The sequence below is a fragment of the Cibotium barometz genome, chromosome 19 (assembly GCF_041138505.1).
Source record: "Cibotium barometz isolate CiBa-2024 chromosome 19, ASM4113850v1, whole genome shotgun sequence".
NCBI classification, from domain to species: Eukaryota; Viridiplantae; Streptophyta; class Polypodiopsida; order Cyatheales; family Cibotiaceae; genus Cibotium; species Cibotium barometz.
The window spans coordinates 8,115,977-8,133,545 of NC_141064.1; the positions used below are offsets into that span (position 1 = coordinate 8,115,977).

At 44.0% G+C, this 17,569-nt stretch overlaps 1 protein-coding gene across 2 annotated transcripts in view; it reads right to left on the minus strand.

Moving 5' to 3' along the window:
- The window catches only part of LOC147628182 (U3 small nucleolar RNA-associated-like protein), a 67,869-nt gene extending 56,623 nt beyond the window's left edge, over positions 1 to 11,246 (minus strand). The window contains exon 1 of one of the 2 annotated variants that reach the window (XM_086813225.1): positions 10,672 to 11,246. In XM_086813225.1, coding sequence (XP_086669351.1) covers positions 10,672 to 11,073 — 402 coding nt within the window. In that variant the 5' untranslated portion in view covers positions 11,074 to 11,246. The remainder of the gene's footprint in view (positions 1 to 10,671) is intronic. The other variant, XM_086813226.1, reaches the window with a different exon arrangement.
- Positions 11,247 to 17,569: the final 6,323 nt, after the last annotated feature.

Sequence of the window (17,569 nt, forward strand, 5' to 3'; positions counted from 1 at the left end):
CCAGTCGGCTGTCCATCTATTGGCCGACTGCACTCATGGGGCCATATAAAATGGCCCCATGGCCCCCCACCTATTGTATTCAGTTTTTCCTCGGGATCTTGTATATAGAGAAGAGTTATACGCCTCTCTCTCTCCTTCTCTTGTGCTGTTTATTTTCTGCACTCTACTTGCTCTTGTGGTCTCAGATTTGGTTATCATTTCCGCTGCGTATTTTGACACCTCAAGCATAAACGCATCCATTTGCCTTCTGCTGTGCAACACTCGCTTCAACAACATGCACATCTCTCCATACCTCCAGTTTCTGCTATCAGCCACCTCTAGATCAGTAGCACTTGTGCTTCTTCCCAGGAGTGGTACTACACACCTTTCTCTACAGCAACCTACATCTACAGTACTTCAGCATTTTACATCTTCTACACACAGTTGGGACAGCAGACCTCTCTGCTAGACATCTTTGGGACGGCAGCCCTCTCTGCTACACACAGTTGGGACAGCAGCCCTCCATGTTGGGATCTCTTCCACTTCCACTTACACAATTGAATGCAAAGGAAGTGGAAGAGATCCCTAACCTCGAGTTCAATAGGAATATACCTAGTCATGTCCTCCAAGTTAGGGATCTCGTCCACTTCCTTTGCATTCAACTTCTCTTGTCTATGTATCTCCAAGACGACTATGACATGATGTATGTGTTCTTCCAATGACCTATTGTAAATCAATATGTCATCCAAGAAAACAACAATCCACTTTTCCAGACATGTAAGAAATAAATCGTTCATCATCTATCGAAAAGTAGCGGGAGCATTGGTCAACCCAAAAGGTAGGACCAACAACTCATAGTGGCCATAGCACATCCAAAACATAGTCTTAGGCACGTCTTGATCTTAACAAAATTTCAGCATTGAAAAGATCACGAAAAACAAGACAAAAAGAATTGGATCAAAAAGAGCTTCATATATATCCTCGGCCAAAGCCTAAGTCGAGTTTACATCACAAAATCCACGGGAGATATCACGCCGGATTCCATATAGCTCACTGTCATGAAAAAATGAGAGCCTATAAGACCGATAATCGAACATTATCGTTTCGCTCTTATCAAAAAACTAGGACATTCCCAAGATCATGTCCACCCTTGTCAACAAGGTTCATGATGTGGAAGTCCAAAGTCTCCCGTAATTGGCCCGACTTGAAGAGTCAGAAGACCAACGAGTTGAACTCGTATAGGAGCTCGATTTTGAGAGATTAGTTGCAAATGCAATTAGCAAGGTTCTAGAGGCCAATAGCATCTCCTTCGCAGAGATGTCGTCGCGAACCTACGGTTAGGTGGCTGCACCCGTTCTATTTGGTTTATACTAATCTTGTTTTGGCCTATATATTAGGGTTGATCTATGGGAGGATCTCACACAATGTCAGCTTAATAAAGCACAAAGGCTTAGTATACTTCATCCACTTAAGATTCTTGAAAACAAATGGCAAAGTAACTGAACAGATTTGGTGGTTGGATTACCTCCATTAATTAGCAGCTTAATCAATGTTAATCTTGAAAGACTGTGCACAAGCGTAAGCAATGAACATGAGAGAGAGAGAGAGAGAGAGAGAGAGAGAGAGAGAGAGAGAGATTGCAAGCAAGAACTGAGCTTTATTAGCTTGAGGTTACAGAGTACAAGAGCCAGCAAATAGGGCAGGAATGATATGATGGAATGAATAAGAGAGCAACTCTTATATACTAGTACATGAAATAGTCGGCTGTAGGAAAACAGGCCGACAGCTCCACAACAGCATAAAAGAAAAGATGCAATATTTTAACACCCCCTCTGCATCTTGAAGTGTGCAAAAAAGGTCAGAAGAAAAACTGATGACGAAGGTGCGACCATGGACACCTCAGCATGGCCAGTACCGAGTGAAAAATGCACATGTCAGCTTGTTGTCTTCAGAGTACATAATGCCACTATAGAGAGCAAAAGAAAATCTGCTTGGCTCCAAACTCAAAGTAGAACTGTGAACACATCACATCCAATAACCTCGAACAAATGAACATGGAACACATCCTGTCCATAGTCTTTGCTAACCAATAGTTCTGGAACTCATCCGAACCATGAAGGAAACTTGGTTGATCCTGGAACTCATCCGGACCATCAAGTGAACTTGCCTGTCTTTATACTTGGAACTCCGACACACGGGTCCCATGTGAAGACAAAACAGGGTTAGGGTTAGGGTTTACAGAAAGCAATCAGGCGTGGAAAACAAGGAGAAGGAGTGAACACGACTGCTGTATATCTCAATGATTGAAAAAATCAAGTACAAGCCACATGATAATGACCCCTAAAGGATAAGTGTTCACATGTCCGGCCATAAATGTGCCGGGTGGACCAAAACACTTATAAACTGCATATAAGTGAAACTGAACTAAACCGGGGGGAAAAACCTCCACTAACTGAAGTAAAAAGTGCCCCAGTAACCTACTGATGATCACTAGCACTCCTCTGGGTGCATACACAGCATAAAACCCAACAAACCCCCCTGGAGTGATATGTGATCACTGTACATCATCCACCAAAAGGAAACAAATTCAAAGCATTGCGGAATGCTTCAAATTTCGGACGTGGTAATGCCTTGGTGAAGATGTCTGCCACATTCTGATCTGTAGGACAGTAGATCAGACTGATATCTCCTGCCTGGAGTCTCTCCCGAACAAAATGATAGTGAATCTCAATGTGTTTCGTGCTAGCATGAAACACAGGATTCCTGGCCACAGCAATGGCACTCTGACTATCAGTATAGATAGGTGTAGGCTCCTCCACTGAAATATCCATATCAGTCATAAGACGACGCAGCCAAACACACTCAACAGTAGTAGTGTAGGCTGCTCTGTACTCTGCCTCACAAGACGAAGTGGCCACTGTGGTCTGTTTCTTGCTTAGCCAAGAAATGCATGAAGCGCCAAGGAAGAAACAATTTCCACTAGTGGAATGTCTGGTATCAAAATCACCAGCCCAATCTGAATCACTGTAAGCATGTAACTGCATGTCACCCCCTTCAGGATAAAGCAACCCAAGAGACAAGGTACCCTGCAAATAACGGAATACACGCTTCACAGCTTGCCAATGTGACAACCGTGGGCTGTGCATGAATCTGCTCAACTGAGAGACTGCATACTGAATATCTGGCCTTGTATTACACAAGTAAATGAGGCACCCAACAGCCTGAGCATATGTAGTGGCATCAAAGGAAACACTGTCATCTTGTAGTGACAGTTTCATCCCAGGCTCCATAGGAGTACTAATAGGCTTGCAATCCTGAAATTTAAACTTCTCCAGAAGTTTAGCAACATAACGTGATTGCAACAACCCAATGCCTCTGTTATCCTGCACAAACTGTATGCCCAAATAGTAATGTACAAGGCCCAAGTCAGACATGTCAAATGTCTGTTGCAGTATCTCCTTAAATGCTGCAATTTTGTCATCATTTGATCCCATGAGCAAGAGATCATCCACATAAAGACTGATGACCAGCAGATCTGTCTCTTCTTTCTTCACATACAAAGTGGTCTCTGATGGACTGTTCACAAATCCCTGAGTGAGTAGAAAAGCATCTATTTTTGCATACCAAGCTCGTGGAGCTTGTTTCAAACCATACAAGGCCTTTTTCAGCCTGCATACTTTCCCCTCATGACCATGTTCTGCAAATCCCATGGGCTGAAATACATAAACTTCCTCCTCAAAGTCCCCATGTAGGAATGCAGTCTTTATGTCCAACTGGTGAACAACCCAACCACGATGTGCAGCCAATGCAATGACACACCTAAGTGTCGACATACGGGATGTAGGAGCAAATGTCTCCTCATAATCAATGCCCTTTTTCTGTGCATAGCCCTTTGCAACTAGACGGGCTTTGTACCTGTCAATGGATCCATCTGCATGTCTTTTCAACTTATAGACCCATTTAGTACCAATGGCTTTCTTGCCTTTGGGCAGATCAACCAAATCCCATGTTTGATTCTTTTTAATAGAATCAATCTCATCCTGCATGGCTTTGTTCCAATGCACATTATCTCGTGCATCCACAAATGAATCAGGCTCATCATCATCCTGTAAACTGGCTACCATAACCAGATTCAAATCCATGATGTGTGCATGCTCATTGGTCCTTGTCTCCCTACGAGTACGACCAGCAAGAGGACCCTCTAAATGGCTGTCCTGTAATGTCCTCAAATACCATCTAGGTATATGTCTGACCTGTGGTGCCTGCTGTCCCATATTTGGTTCAGCTTCTGGCGCATTTGGCTGCTGAATTTCTGCACCACCTACATCATTTGTTGGCTGTCCAGTACCCTCATGAGTTGGATCACCAACTGTGGAATGGAACTCCATGGGTAGTAGACCTTCAAACACATCATTTTCAGCCTGATTTGCCTCATAACCAGCCATGGATAATTCTGATTTTTCATCAAAAATCACATCCCGACTGATGAATATCTTCCTGGATAGTGGGTCATATAACCTGTAGCCCTTGCTCTCACGGCTATACCCAACAAAAATGCATTTTGTGGCTTTATCATCAAGCTTCCTCCTCAACTCTTTGGGTATGTGTGCATATGCAAGACACCCAAAGATACGAAAATGCGATACAGAAGGCTTGCGACCATGCCAAGCCTCAAAAGGAGTAATAGAAACCAATGCCTTTGTGGGACATCGATTCAAAATATGACAAGCACACATTACTGCTTCCACCCAAAAGATATGTGGTAGTCTTTTTGCCTTTAGCATACATCTGGCCATCTCCATGAGTGACCGATTTTTCCTTTCTGCAATCCCATTCTGCTGTGGAGTGTAAGGAGTAGTATACTGATGTTTTATACCTCTACTCCCAAGAAAAGAATTCAGCACATGTGACATATATTCCCCCCCTCGGTCAGAACGGAGAGTCTTCACCTTGCATCCTGACTCTGTCTCAGCAAGTGCTACAAAGGCCAAAAAAGCATCATATACCTGTGATTTCTGTGTCAAAGGATAGACCCAGCATATACGAGAGAAGTCATCAATAAATGTTTGCAAAATAAAAGCAACCACCTAATGACTTCGTCTGCATGGGACCACAAAGATCACTGTGTATAAGTTGCAACTTTGCAGTTGCTCTTAGAGCCTGATCACGTGGGAAGGAAAACCTGTGTATTTTGGGAGCATTTTTCCCAAAATACGTCCTTCACAAATGTGATCTGGAGGCTTCTCCATGAGAGGTAGATCTGTAAACATATTATGTCGCTGCATAAGCATAAGACTACCAAAATTTACATGCCCCATGCGAGCATGCCATAACTCCGCATCAACCATAGCTGGAGTAAGAGTGAATGCATGATAAGCAGACTGATCCACTGGCTGAAATGCATCCAACTCATAAAGTCCATGACATAATGTACCAGTAAGCATCAAGGTCAAGGCATTTGCTTTGTCTCTGACCATGCATTTATCATCATCAAAGTGGACTTGCATTCCACAATGTGCTAAAGAAGAAATGGACAACAAATTCTTCTTTATCCCTGGTACATATAAGGCATCTGTAAGGCGGAGAATGGAGCCATCAATGGCTGTAAGCTGAATCTCCCCAATGCCACAAACTGGATATGAAGCATTGTTGGCACACTGAACAGTTTTGCCAACAGGGGCAGGGCCAACATGACTAAACAAATCCCTGCGAGATGTGATATGCTTGGAGGCACCACTATCAAAATACCAAGTACATGCATGCTCTGTCAAGCTGAGTGCCTGTGAAGACCAAGAGGCATCATAGCTGCATGTAAAAAAACAGTAATCCCTGTCCTCAACAAAAGAAGCACTCTCTGGAGGAGCTTTAGGAGCATCATTAACAGACATCCCAGCTTCCTTTGCCTTCTCTTTGGCAATCCTCTTCCTACATTCCGTGATGTAGTGACCTGGCTTCTTACAGTAATGACATTTGCCCTTCTTCTTGGGCTGTCCATCACCTTTCTTGGTATCCTGTGAAGAACCACCATCACCTGAATTTTGATTTGCACTCTTTGGCTGAGATTTCCCTTTCCCCTTTTGACCTGTGATACTTGAGGGGTTCAACAGCATTCCTCATGCTGAGGTTCAAAGAGGTATGGAAAGCCAAGTAAGATCTTGGCAAAGAGTGCAAGATGGTGGACACAAGCTGTGTCTCAGGAATAATCTCATCCACATTGATGAGTTGCTCTCTCAAATCCTGCAGCTTGTTTAAGTGGCTAGACATATCATCTCCTTCATTCATCTTCTGATTTTCAAGCTCTCTTTTCAAAAATGAGATCCTAGCCTCATTACGAGCAGCATACATCTGCTCCAAAGTCACCCATGCATTCTGTGAAGAGCCAGCTGAACGAATATGAGGTATAATGGACCTTTGAACTGACAATGCAATGAGTGACAAAGCTTGTGCATCCCTGGCATCCCATGTCTTTTGAGCATTTGTTCTCTGAACAGGCAATGGCTGTCCTGGAGCCTGTACCTGTTGTCCTCGTCCACGAGCACCCCCTTGGGGAGGAGTCTCTGGAGCCAATGGACCTGGACGTGGTTCATCACCACTAACAAAATCCCAAAGACCTTTTGCCACAAGCACATTTTTCAGCATAAAACTCCACAAAGAGTAGTTCGTGCCATCCAATTTGTCTTCCTTAGACAAATATGTGAATACATCACTTTGCTGTTGATTTGCCATTATGCTTTATGCACAATTGTGTACCTGTTTACCAAAAAACCCAATAGCAAAAACCCTGATAACAACTGTACTCCACTGAATACAGTTCACCCAAATCTGCCTGCACTCTCAATCCTCTGAATGTGCAGCTCAATGCACCAATGACTGAGTAGAGCAGCAAATGGTGTACACAATGCCAAAATGCCCCAAAAATGCCCAAATTTGCTGCACCCAAACTGTGCAATAAACCTGTATATTTTCTTGCTAGAAAAACTGCCTGTTGTGCATGTATATTTTTCACAGAGAAAAATAAGAATGCCCAAAACTCAAAACCTGTAATGCTTACCAGCTGAGATTGCAATACGTATGAGTTGATTGTTGTACTCGTAGACTATTGTACTGTGCAGGTACTGTAGCAAGTACAGTCGATTGTATGCAAGTACAGTACGGAAGCAGTCCTCTGTAAACAAGCAGGTACAGTACGGATACTGAGGCGACCACAGTACCGTACTGACAAAGTTGACCAGAGTACAGTCGGCGCTGAAGACGTATGGCTGCGCAGGTGACAGTCGGCGCTGTCGGTGGCTGGTACACGTATGCTGAATAGCGCTGACTGGGGCTGCAGGCGGCGTCTTGTAGGTGGCGCTCAGGTACACGGGCTAAAGGCGGCGCGCTGTACCCGACTGAAGGACACGTGTAGTAGTTGTAGGCGGCGTACTATAGTACCCGACTGAAGGCGACCGATTACGGGCAGCAGGCGTAGAGGTTATCTGACGGCGCACAGGTGGTGGCTTCGCTTGACTGTTATCTGACGGCGCACAGGTGGTGGCTTCGCTTGACTGTACGGGCTGGTACTGTTGTACGGGCAGCAGCAACACAGAGCTTCAATGCTCTGCAGAAGTCGGCGCAGGCTGTGTACGTATGATGTACGGGCAGATGCAGCAACAAGTGTACGGGTAGTGCTGAGCAGAGCTTCAATGGCTCTGATACCAATTGAAGACAAAACAGGGTTAGGGTTAGGGTTTACAGAAAGCAATCAGGCGTGGAAAACAAGGAGAAGGAGTGAACACGACTGCTGTATATCTCAATGATTGAAAAAATCAAGTACAAGCCACATGATAGTGACCCCTAAAGGATAAGTGTTCACATGTCCGGCCATAAATGTGCCGGGTGGACCAAAACACTTATAAACTGCATATAAGTGAAACTGAACTAAACTGGGGGAAAAAACCTCCACTAACTGAAGTAAAAAGTGCCCCAGTAACCTACTGATGATCACTAGCACTCCTCTGGGTGCATACACAGCATAAAACCCAACACCATGCTCCAGATTTAATATAAGAGAGCTTTTGAAAGCTCCCTCACCCGCCCACAAGCCATTTTTGGAAGACGGCACGCGGGGGATGCCCTTAGGATCAGAGCAAGACACCAATCATGTTCTCTCCAGACCTGTAAGGCCTTGGGAGAGCTAGGGTTATCACTAGACGAGTCTGTGTCAGTGTCATGTGACTTGTCTTTGCCCTTCTTTGAAGACTTGCCCTTGTCCCTAACTTTGCCTTTGTCCTTCGACTGACAATCATTTGACAGGTGGCCTTTCTTCCCACACTTGTAACACCGACTCCGAACTTTCTTCTGCACTGTCGAGAGTGCCTAATCAGGTCCAATAGACGATGAAACTTTCAATTTTCCCTGAGAAACTAGGATGGATTCCTCTTCCAAGAGGAAAGTACACACATCATCAAACTCGAGGGAACGTGTTGTGATCTGAACCCGCAATGCTCGGGAAACCATGTCATAATCTGCAGGAAGCCTGATGAGGAGGAGAGCAGCTAACTGAGAAGAGGTCAGGGCAGTACCCATCGCCACTAATTGGTCATGAATTACCTTAACCTTCATCACAAATGACTGCATGGAAGTCCCTGCTGTAAACTCCAGAGAAAAGAGCTAACCCAATAGGTTGACAAACCGCATTGTAGAGTCCCGTTCATATAGGTCTGTCAGCTTTCTCCAAACAGAAGCAGCACAATCCAATGTTTGCACGGCGGGGGAGACCTCTGGTGAGATGGCTCGTACAAGTGCAGAGTGAGCTTTTGAGTCTTGATTCTCCCAAGCTGAAAGTTCGCTGAGAAAGGCATCCTCCTGGTCCTAAGTCCACTTCCTAGAGCTGGTAGGGCGTTCGGGCTTTCGTTTGTGGCCCTGAACAATCTCCCAGAGACCCTTGTGTGTGAACCCAACCTTCATCTGTAGCTAAGTGATCATAGTTTGTACCACTGAGCTTGTCCTCCTTGTTCGTGTAGGGGTGACCCATGTCTGCCTCAAAGAAGCTATGTCTCAAACAACCTCTGTAGCTAAGCAATCCACGTGCTCTCTCAAGCACCTTTGCACAAGATCCAACTAGGGGGACTATTAGCCCCCTCTAAAGATGCAGGCTGGACAGCAGCAAAAGAAACGCAAAAACACACCACCGAGAGCTGCCTACCGAAAGAGGGAGGGGATCTTGGAGGAAGAGGAGCTGATGTGCCACTTGTCTGATGCACTTACTGAATCTGCAGCTAGACCTCCTCCACTTGCCTCTGTAGAAGAAAACGCAGCCTGGGGGCTGGCCAACAGCAGTTGGAGAGCTTGTAGAGCAAAAAACGCAGCTAAGAGAGAGAAATGCAGCCACTGTTTTGAAGGACCTACAACCTGGAGAATCTAAGGAAGCAGAAAACGAAGAGGAAAAGATTGTGCAGCAGCCAGAGCCTAGACGAATGATACCATGAAAGAATGTGCACAAGCGGAAGCAATGAACATGAGAGAGAGAGAGAGAGAGAGAGATTTCAAGCAAGAACTGAGCTTTATTAGCTTGAGGTTACAGAGTACAAGAGCCAGCAAATAGGGCAAGAATGATATGATGGAATGAATAAGAGAGCAACTCTTATATACTAGTACATGAAACAGTCGGATGTAGGAAAACAGGCCGATAGCTCCACGACAGCATAAAAGAAAAGATGCAATATTTTAACAAATCTAAGCACACTTCCACAATGCATGTAACAGTGGGACACGGCATCTAATCAGAAGGTCTAGATGTGAAAAGAGGCAATTGGCTAAATATAGCTAATAGTTATTAAAGACCATATAAGTGAGCTATTGAGGTGAAATTGATGATTCCACTTCTAGATTCTTGGCCCAGCAGGGACTACTCCATATGGCAACACCCAAGGGGTGTGTCGTGGATGGTGGTAGTATGGGACACCAAGGTTTCTGGAGCCATGTCTCTTGGAGGCCTCTAAACCTTCAACTCGAGGGTGATGCCAAGGGGCTCTATGGTTGGGCAAAAGCCAGATGTTGGATTCCTTGTGAGTGCTTATGTCTCCTAGTTTCAAGCTAACCTCAAGTGATTTGCAGATTGAGGAGGACTTCACACTTGACATAGCTCTAGGTTGCGCTAAGCTTTTGCCTTGAATATCCAAGATTGGTCGAGTAGAGTTTATCTCACAACTCTTGGTAAAAGGGGCCTTTGGAGATAATCTTGTTTGGTAAACTCATTTGGTTAAAAAAATCTGACTCAATATGGTACACTTGAAACAAAATGGAATGCAGAATGTTGTGTGATAGCAGGATTGTTCTAAGAGATGCTAATCAACTGGAAAAGTTTATACTGTTAGCTCCCTGCCTTTTGTTCCAGTTTTTGAGGCATGCTCCATTGGATAAGTGGGGAATCTAGTGAGTAGTAATGGCCTCAATGGCCGGCATAATATTTGAAGCTAGACTTATCAAAGGATAGCCTTGGATGGGGAAACAGAACAGTGCCCTAAACACTATCGGAGAGACTTGAAAAAAACCCTTAAAACTGACAAGAGAGAAACAGAAACACTAGAAAATGTACAAAGAAAAGAAATACATACCTTTTGCAATCAGCATTGTCCTAAACCCATAGCTTACAGTGCCCTAAACACCCTAAATCTACAAGAAGGAAAAAGAAACCCTGAACAACGTGCATACCTTTTGCATACGGCGAGTGCCTTGGGATCTGCAATACTGTAGGTATTGCATCCAGAGGTCAAGGTCACCTTTAAAACGAGTGGTGGCACGTTCGTAGATGAGCATGATGCGCATGGCGCTGGCTCTGTCACAGAGGGAGGGCTGCCATCTGCGCTTAGAAGCCTGGAGCTCTCGCACGAGGGCTTTTTTGCGAAGCCTCCTCAGCTTCTCCAGCTGCAGCTCGTATTGGATGTAGTTCCGATAATCCTCCTTCACCTTGGCCCGGCGCTCCAGACGGAACTCGAACTCGCGTCTCCTCCTCGCTATCTCCTTCACCTCTGCGACTGTAAAGAGACCCCTCTCCTTTAGATCGTCCAGCTCTGGGAGCATCCGCTCCAGGTGATAGTAGACGCTGTCCGCCATCGCCGCTGTTCTGTGTTTGCTTCCCCCGCCTTCTTAAACCCTTCCCGTTAAACCTTCGGGGGGGTAGCCCAAAGAAAGAGTGTGTGTGTGAGAGAATGGACCCATGGGATCATTACTAAAGACCTACAGCAAGGTCATTCCTTAGTATGGACTAAGGTTGCGTCTTAGTACATACTATGGTTCCCCACACCCACTCTTTAGAATCCATTTCCATTCATTCCCATGGCAACTCATTCAGCTCGAGTGGCTATTATTATATTAGTGCCCGTTGGGCACTAATATATTTAATAAGCAACTAAGGATTTACCTTGGTCGTGGGGCTTGCTAAGGATGTGGCCGGCACCCTCCTCCTCCTCTGCCAGGCCCGCAACCATGACATCGACAGCACCCACCACCCTTGCCCTGCCTCCTGTTAGGCCTTTCTTTGCAGTCAGACACGCGCGCCCTCCTCCTCCTCCTCAGCCAGGCCTGAAACCATGACATCGATGGACCCACCACCCTTGCCCTCCCTCGTCAAGCCTCCCTACTACTACCGTCAGACATGCCTCCCTTCACACCTCAGCCCTCCAACTTCGACTCACACCTCGTAAAGCCAAAAAAAACTCTAAAACTACAATTTGCATAAGGTTTATCTTCACCCTCTCTCGAAGGCTCCAGAAGCCGAAAACTCCAAAATTGCAACGTGTCAATCCAACGAAAGATCCCACCTTCTAAAAATTTCATCACCTAAGGTCGTCCACTCTCTCCATTAATTAATTAATAGAAAACAAAATTTTGCACCCATATTCACACTTTTTTTAAATGGGCAACATGCCGCTTTCCCTAAGGTGTAAACCTTAGAGAAGCTAAGGTATCCACAACGCCCCCCTCTCTATCCTAGTATTACAACCACGAGCACACGAACTCTCTCCTCGCCTTCGCTATTTTCCTTATGCCTCCACTTTTGTCCTCCCCCCAAGCTACATTCAATGCCCCCTCTACAACCACGAGCACACAAACTCTCTCCTCGCCTTCACTATTTTCACTATGCCTCCACTTTTGTCCTCCCCCTGGCTACATTCAACGCCCCCCTATATCACAATTACTATAACCATGAGCACACGAACTCTCTCATCGCCTTCAATATTTTCCCTATGCCTCCACTTTCGTCCTCCCCCTGGCTACATTCAACCCTATGCCTCCACCTATCCTCCCCCCTTGGTTGCATCAACCCTATAATCATCACCTCCATCCCCTCGTGTTATGTATTTTAGGTCCCACCCGCCCTTCTCCACCTCCCTCCTCCTCCGCACATGATGGGATCTCCGCACTCCCCTGCACAAGAGAGACAAAGACAAAGTCGAATAGCCATAGAGAGGGTTCTCTTTGATCCAAAAAAAAAACAAGTCGAGAGACATGCAAAGAAGCAAAAACCATGTGTGAGATGATATGTTTATCTGCGTGAGAGAGAGGGGGGAGAGAGAAAGAGAGTCAAAAATCCACACGTGCTTCTCTATTGTATTAAGAATCCTCTTTCTAGAAACCTAATTCACAAAAGAGATTCTCCCCTTTTGTTCCCTAATCACCCTAATCTCTCTCTTATAGCTATCACGCAAGAAAGGGAACATGCACGAGAGAGAGAGAGAGAGAGAGAGAGAGAGAGAGAGAGAGAGAGAGAGAGAGAGAGAGAGATTCTTGTAGGGGGACCCATAACTATACAAGCTAGATCAAGTGGTGCAGAGGCGGTGATATATGTATGTGTGCGTGTGTGTGGGGGGGGGGATAAATATATATATATTATGGTCTCCTCTACAACTCCATGCATGGGGGTCGAGACACACACACACACACACAGAAGCAGTTTCCCCAGGGCATGCATGCGTGTATTTGTGTGTGTGTGTGTGTGTAGTGTGTATGGAGAGAGAGAGAGAGAGAGAGAACAACTTTTGGTGTGGGTGATCGCAGTCGCGCACGCATATTTTCAGCCTCCACAGTGTTTGTGTTTGCCCTAATTTCTCAGTGGGCAAGAGAGAAGCGGTTCCAGCAACTGTGCTGAACTTTTACCTCCCTTTTGAAGCCATTTGTGCAAACAAATTTCCATTCAGGCAGTGGAGAATTCGCAATCGCGGTCGCATGCAGATTTATAGCCTACACAGTGTTGGTGTTTGTCCTAATTTCTCTGTGGGTGAGCCTTAAGCAGTTCCACTAGTTATGTTGGAGTTTTACCCCCCTTTTGAAGCCATTCGTGCAAACAGATTTTCCATCCGGGCAGTGGATCTTCTCCTCTTTGTTTGCAGGGCTGAAACATAACTCTTCTTCTTCTTCTGGTGGAAGCATAATTTTCGGTGTTGAGTAGTGAAAATGAGTCATGGACCCATAGATATGGATGTAGATGGCACATGTCTCAACAAAAGATGCAAAGAAGTTTGAGGGTGGAGGGTCAAAGCAAGAGTCTGAAGATCAGGCTAAAAGACATAGATTGATTGGAGGTGAATATGGAGGGAAGGAGGCTGGCTGGATGCTTCAAGATACCTTGCTTCTTGATGCACCTCAGGAAGAGAACCATGAGGTTGCTTTTAACTTTTAAGTTGCACAAGCTAATCAAATTTTGCAGCCATATGTGCTGGCAAATCATGTTAGGGCTACCAAGGTTCCAATAGAGGAAGTGGTAGATGCTCGAGTGAAAACATGGCGGTTTGTGGCACAAGTGGAATCCTTTCATAACAAGGCTATAATTTTCTTTTTTACTGGACGAATTCCATTCTTCAACAGGATTACAGATTGGTTACATGATTTATTAGATGGTAATTTTGTGGAGAAGATCTTTGACAGTCCTAGAGGATTCTATGAGGTCCTATTCTCATCCAAAGAAATTTGAGAGTTGGTTATGCAGAAAGTCTTGTTATTTCTAGATGGACAGTTGGTGCATGCTGTATCCTGGCGCCCTATGGCAGAGTATAGAGATATGTTGCACTAGGCATGCCCTATTTGGGTTGAGGTTGTAGACTTTCCATCAATTATGTGGGAATTGTTACCACTGGCCATGCGTACTATTGGAGAGGTGTTGGTGGATCCCAGAATGTTGTCCAAGAATAAAAACAGGATTTGCATGCTGTGGGATAGTGGGAAGCCTCGACCTCGACAGTCGAGGTTATGCGTGGATGGATTTGACCCTACCTTTGTCTTTCAAATTAAAGTGGGGATCGTTTGCAGGCCATTGCTTCCATTGTGGGGAGATTGGTCATTTCATTTCAGAGTGTCCAGAGAAGGTGAATGCTCAGCCACAACCGAATGTATCCCAGGGTATGACTCATAAGGGTACATTATCTCCTGCTTTGCTATCTAGTTTGAATATAGAGAAGGGCAAACAAGTAGCAAAACAAAGTGAGCAAGTGGTAGATAAAGGTAAACAAGTTTTGGCAGATACAGAAGATAGACCTTGGCTTGTGGTGGGGCAAAGAGAGGCACTCGCGAGACAACTACTTCTAGTGGTAATCAAAATGTGAGTGCTGGTCATGGTGCCTCTTCATCATTTTGTCTTGGTGCCACAACCTGGACTTAAGAGAAAGATAACCAAGGCCCACTCTTGATATAATCTGAGACCTTTAGTTATGAAAGAAAATCATGTAATTTTTTCTCTTCTATTTAATAAAAAAGGGGCTATGGTCTCAACTTGGGACAAGAAGTATCCAAATGTCAAGTGGAGACAGAATACATCACCTAATGATGCCCATACTTTAGGTGAGAAGGAATGGGTGGATGTTTTGTTGCGAAGAGTATGGGAACAAATGAAGAGAGAAGGCATTGAGGATCCTATGCAATATTTTAAGGAAAGAGAGGCCGATGGTGGTACCTCTCATTGATTGGCTTTCTGCTTTAATGGATTATGAAGATTGCTCTTTGGAATGTAAAAGGCATGTGTTCACCATCCAAGAATTATCGCATGTGGCGTACTGTGTTTCAAGGTCAATGGGATATGTTTTGTGCTATGGAGCATAAACAACATTCCATGGATGGACAAGTGTATGATTACAAGGAATTTCATGTGTTTTATAGTGGGCACCCCACTACATAATCAAGGATCATGATTGTAGTGAAATCTCAATTTAAGCCATCATTGGTTATGCAGGACGCCCGGAGGCGGGTTCATTGTTGTGGAAGTGGAGTTTATGGATGAAACATTATGGCTTGTGGGGTTATATGCGCCTAATGGTGTTGCACATCATCGTCAATTATGGGATGATTTATTGTGTTTGTGTAACGCTAAGCTTGGCTTTGTGTTGGGTGATTTTAATGTATGTGAATTACCAGAGCATGCTTCTACACCTCACTCTATCGTGGATGGGCCGGAGAGGCTCACGTGCAATGTGTTTGCCAATCAAGTTTTGAAACAAGATATATGGTCATGGCTACACGCGCATCAAGATTTACATATGCCTCTCAACAATACGTGGGTACAAGAGCTTGTTTGGACCAAATGTATATTTGCTAGCATGATTTGTTTCTGCTAAACATATTGTCCATGCAAGTGGAATATAATCATATTCTATTAGATCATTTCCCTTTGGTATTGGAGATGCATAGCCATTCTGTGGATGCTTATAGGCCATTATTGGGAAAGGATCCTCTTAAGGTTAACCAAACTTTCTTGGAGCATACTGTTTTCCATCAGTTTATGTTGCAGGTGTTACAAAACTTTCAAGGCCATGTAATCTATGTTGGGGTGTCAGCTTGGGAGTGTTGTATGTTCAATATTGAAAAGCTTGGGGTGTTAGCTTGGGAGTGTTGTATGTTCAATATGTAAAAGCTTGCTCATTAGTATGGGATTCATAATGCATTATATTTTAGGGAGAAGTTGCGGAACCTAGAATCCTTGTTGGTTGATTTGAACCAGGTGGTTCAAGAGGACAATTCTTGCCCTGACATCATTGAGATAGCTATTGATTGGTTGTCCCATCAAGCTGCAGCATTGCATAAGAATCAATATGTGAGATATAAGCTTATGGCTCGAATGGATGCCCTAATGGATTCTAATTGTCAGTCACATACGTTATTTGCTCGTTTGCAGAAAAAGCATGCACGTGAGAATATTGTCAAGATGCAAGATAGGCAAGGAGTATTGATTACTGATCCCACTTGTGTTTTAGATGTGTGTATGAAGTCTTGTCGCCATTTGGTGGGTCCGCAAGAGGTCATATCTCCTGATGTCATTGGAGCTAGAGAGTCTTTGTTTCACTTGGTTCGTCACCAGGTATCAGACATTTGTGTAAATGAATTGGAAAGAGATATTTATGCGGATGAGGTGGAAGATGTGTTGAAGCATTTGCCTAAAGGGAAAAGTCCAGGGCGGGATGGGCTTCCCAATGAGATTTTCATGAAGTATGTTGATAAGTTGAAGGTCCCTCCTGAAGGTCCCTCCAACTTCTATTTTTCAGGAGGTGTGGAAAACAAGTATCATGCCTGCGAGTTGGAAGATTGGGCTTGTACGTTTATTGCCTAAAGTTCCATCCCCAGTTAATCTATGTCAATGGATCACATTGATGGGGGCCATGTATAAGATATTTGCAAAGATCTTGGCCAACAGGTTGCAACGATTTCTTCCTACTTTGATTCATCCTAGGCAATATGGATTTATTAAAGGTTATAATATTTTTCATAATATACTGAATGTACAAATTGGAATTGATTATGCAAGGGCTTCAAGGCAAGAGGTGGTTATGATTCAACTAGATATTGAAAAGGCTTATGATCATGTTAGTTGGTCTTTTCTTTCATAGCTTATGCAAGCTATGGGATTTGGCCCTCACATGTCTCCTAGCTTCTAAATTAACATATATGGGCTAGGAATTCTGTGGGTATACCTTGGATCCATCACGTGCGCATAACATTACCATTACTACCCATTTCATTAAAAGTTAAAAAAAAAGATTTTCCATCATGTTTTTGGGTTTCGATATTTAGACTTTAGGTTGATGTGTGGACCTATAATGCATCTTGAATCACCATATTTGACTTTTTTAGTGGCATTATTTGTTGCAATGTGTACACATATCCGCTATTTCATTATGCAATGATTGGGGTGAAACTCAATAGTCACATCAACAGCTATTAAGATAAAATATTTTTTGCTAATCTGGGAACATAGTAAACCCAGTGAATATATATGTCCTCATTGTTGGGTAAGCAAATTATGATTGACCCAATGCGAGTGGAATGCTTTATGCTATTATCTCATACATAATCAAAGGAACGGATAAGAAATAGTCCAAGTTGTGGTGGAGAGACACAATCGAAGGAATGGATAAACAAGGAAACTTTTTCATCAAAGCAATGAGAGATTTTAGCATAACCTTTGTCATTGCAAAACAGCCAACGGTCCTTTGATATTTTGTATAGTGATTAGGGAGATGCCCAAAATTATCAGAATACCAATTGGATTTATGAAATAGATATCCCAAGTATATACTAACATGGAGTAGAAGAGGCATGTGATCCATCTTTGGACTCTTTAGCCAAA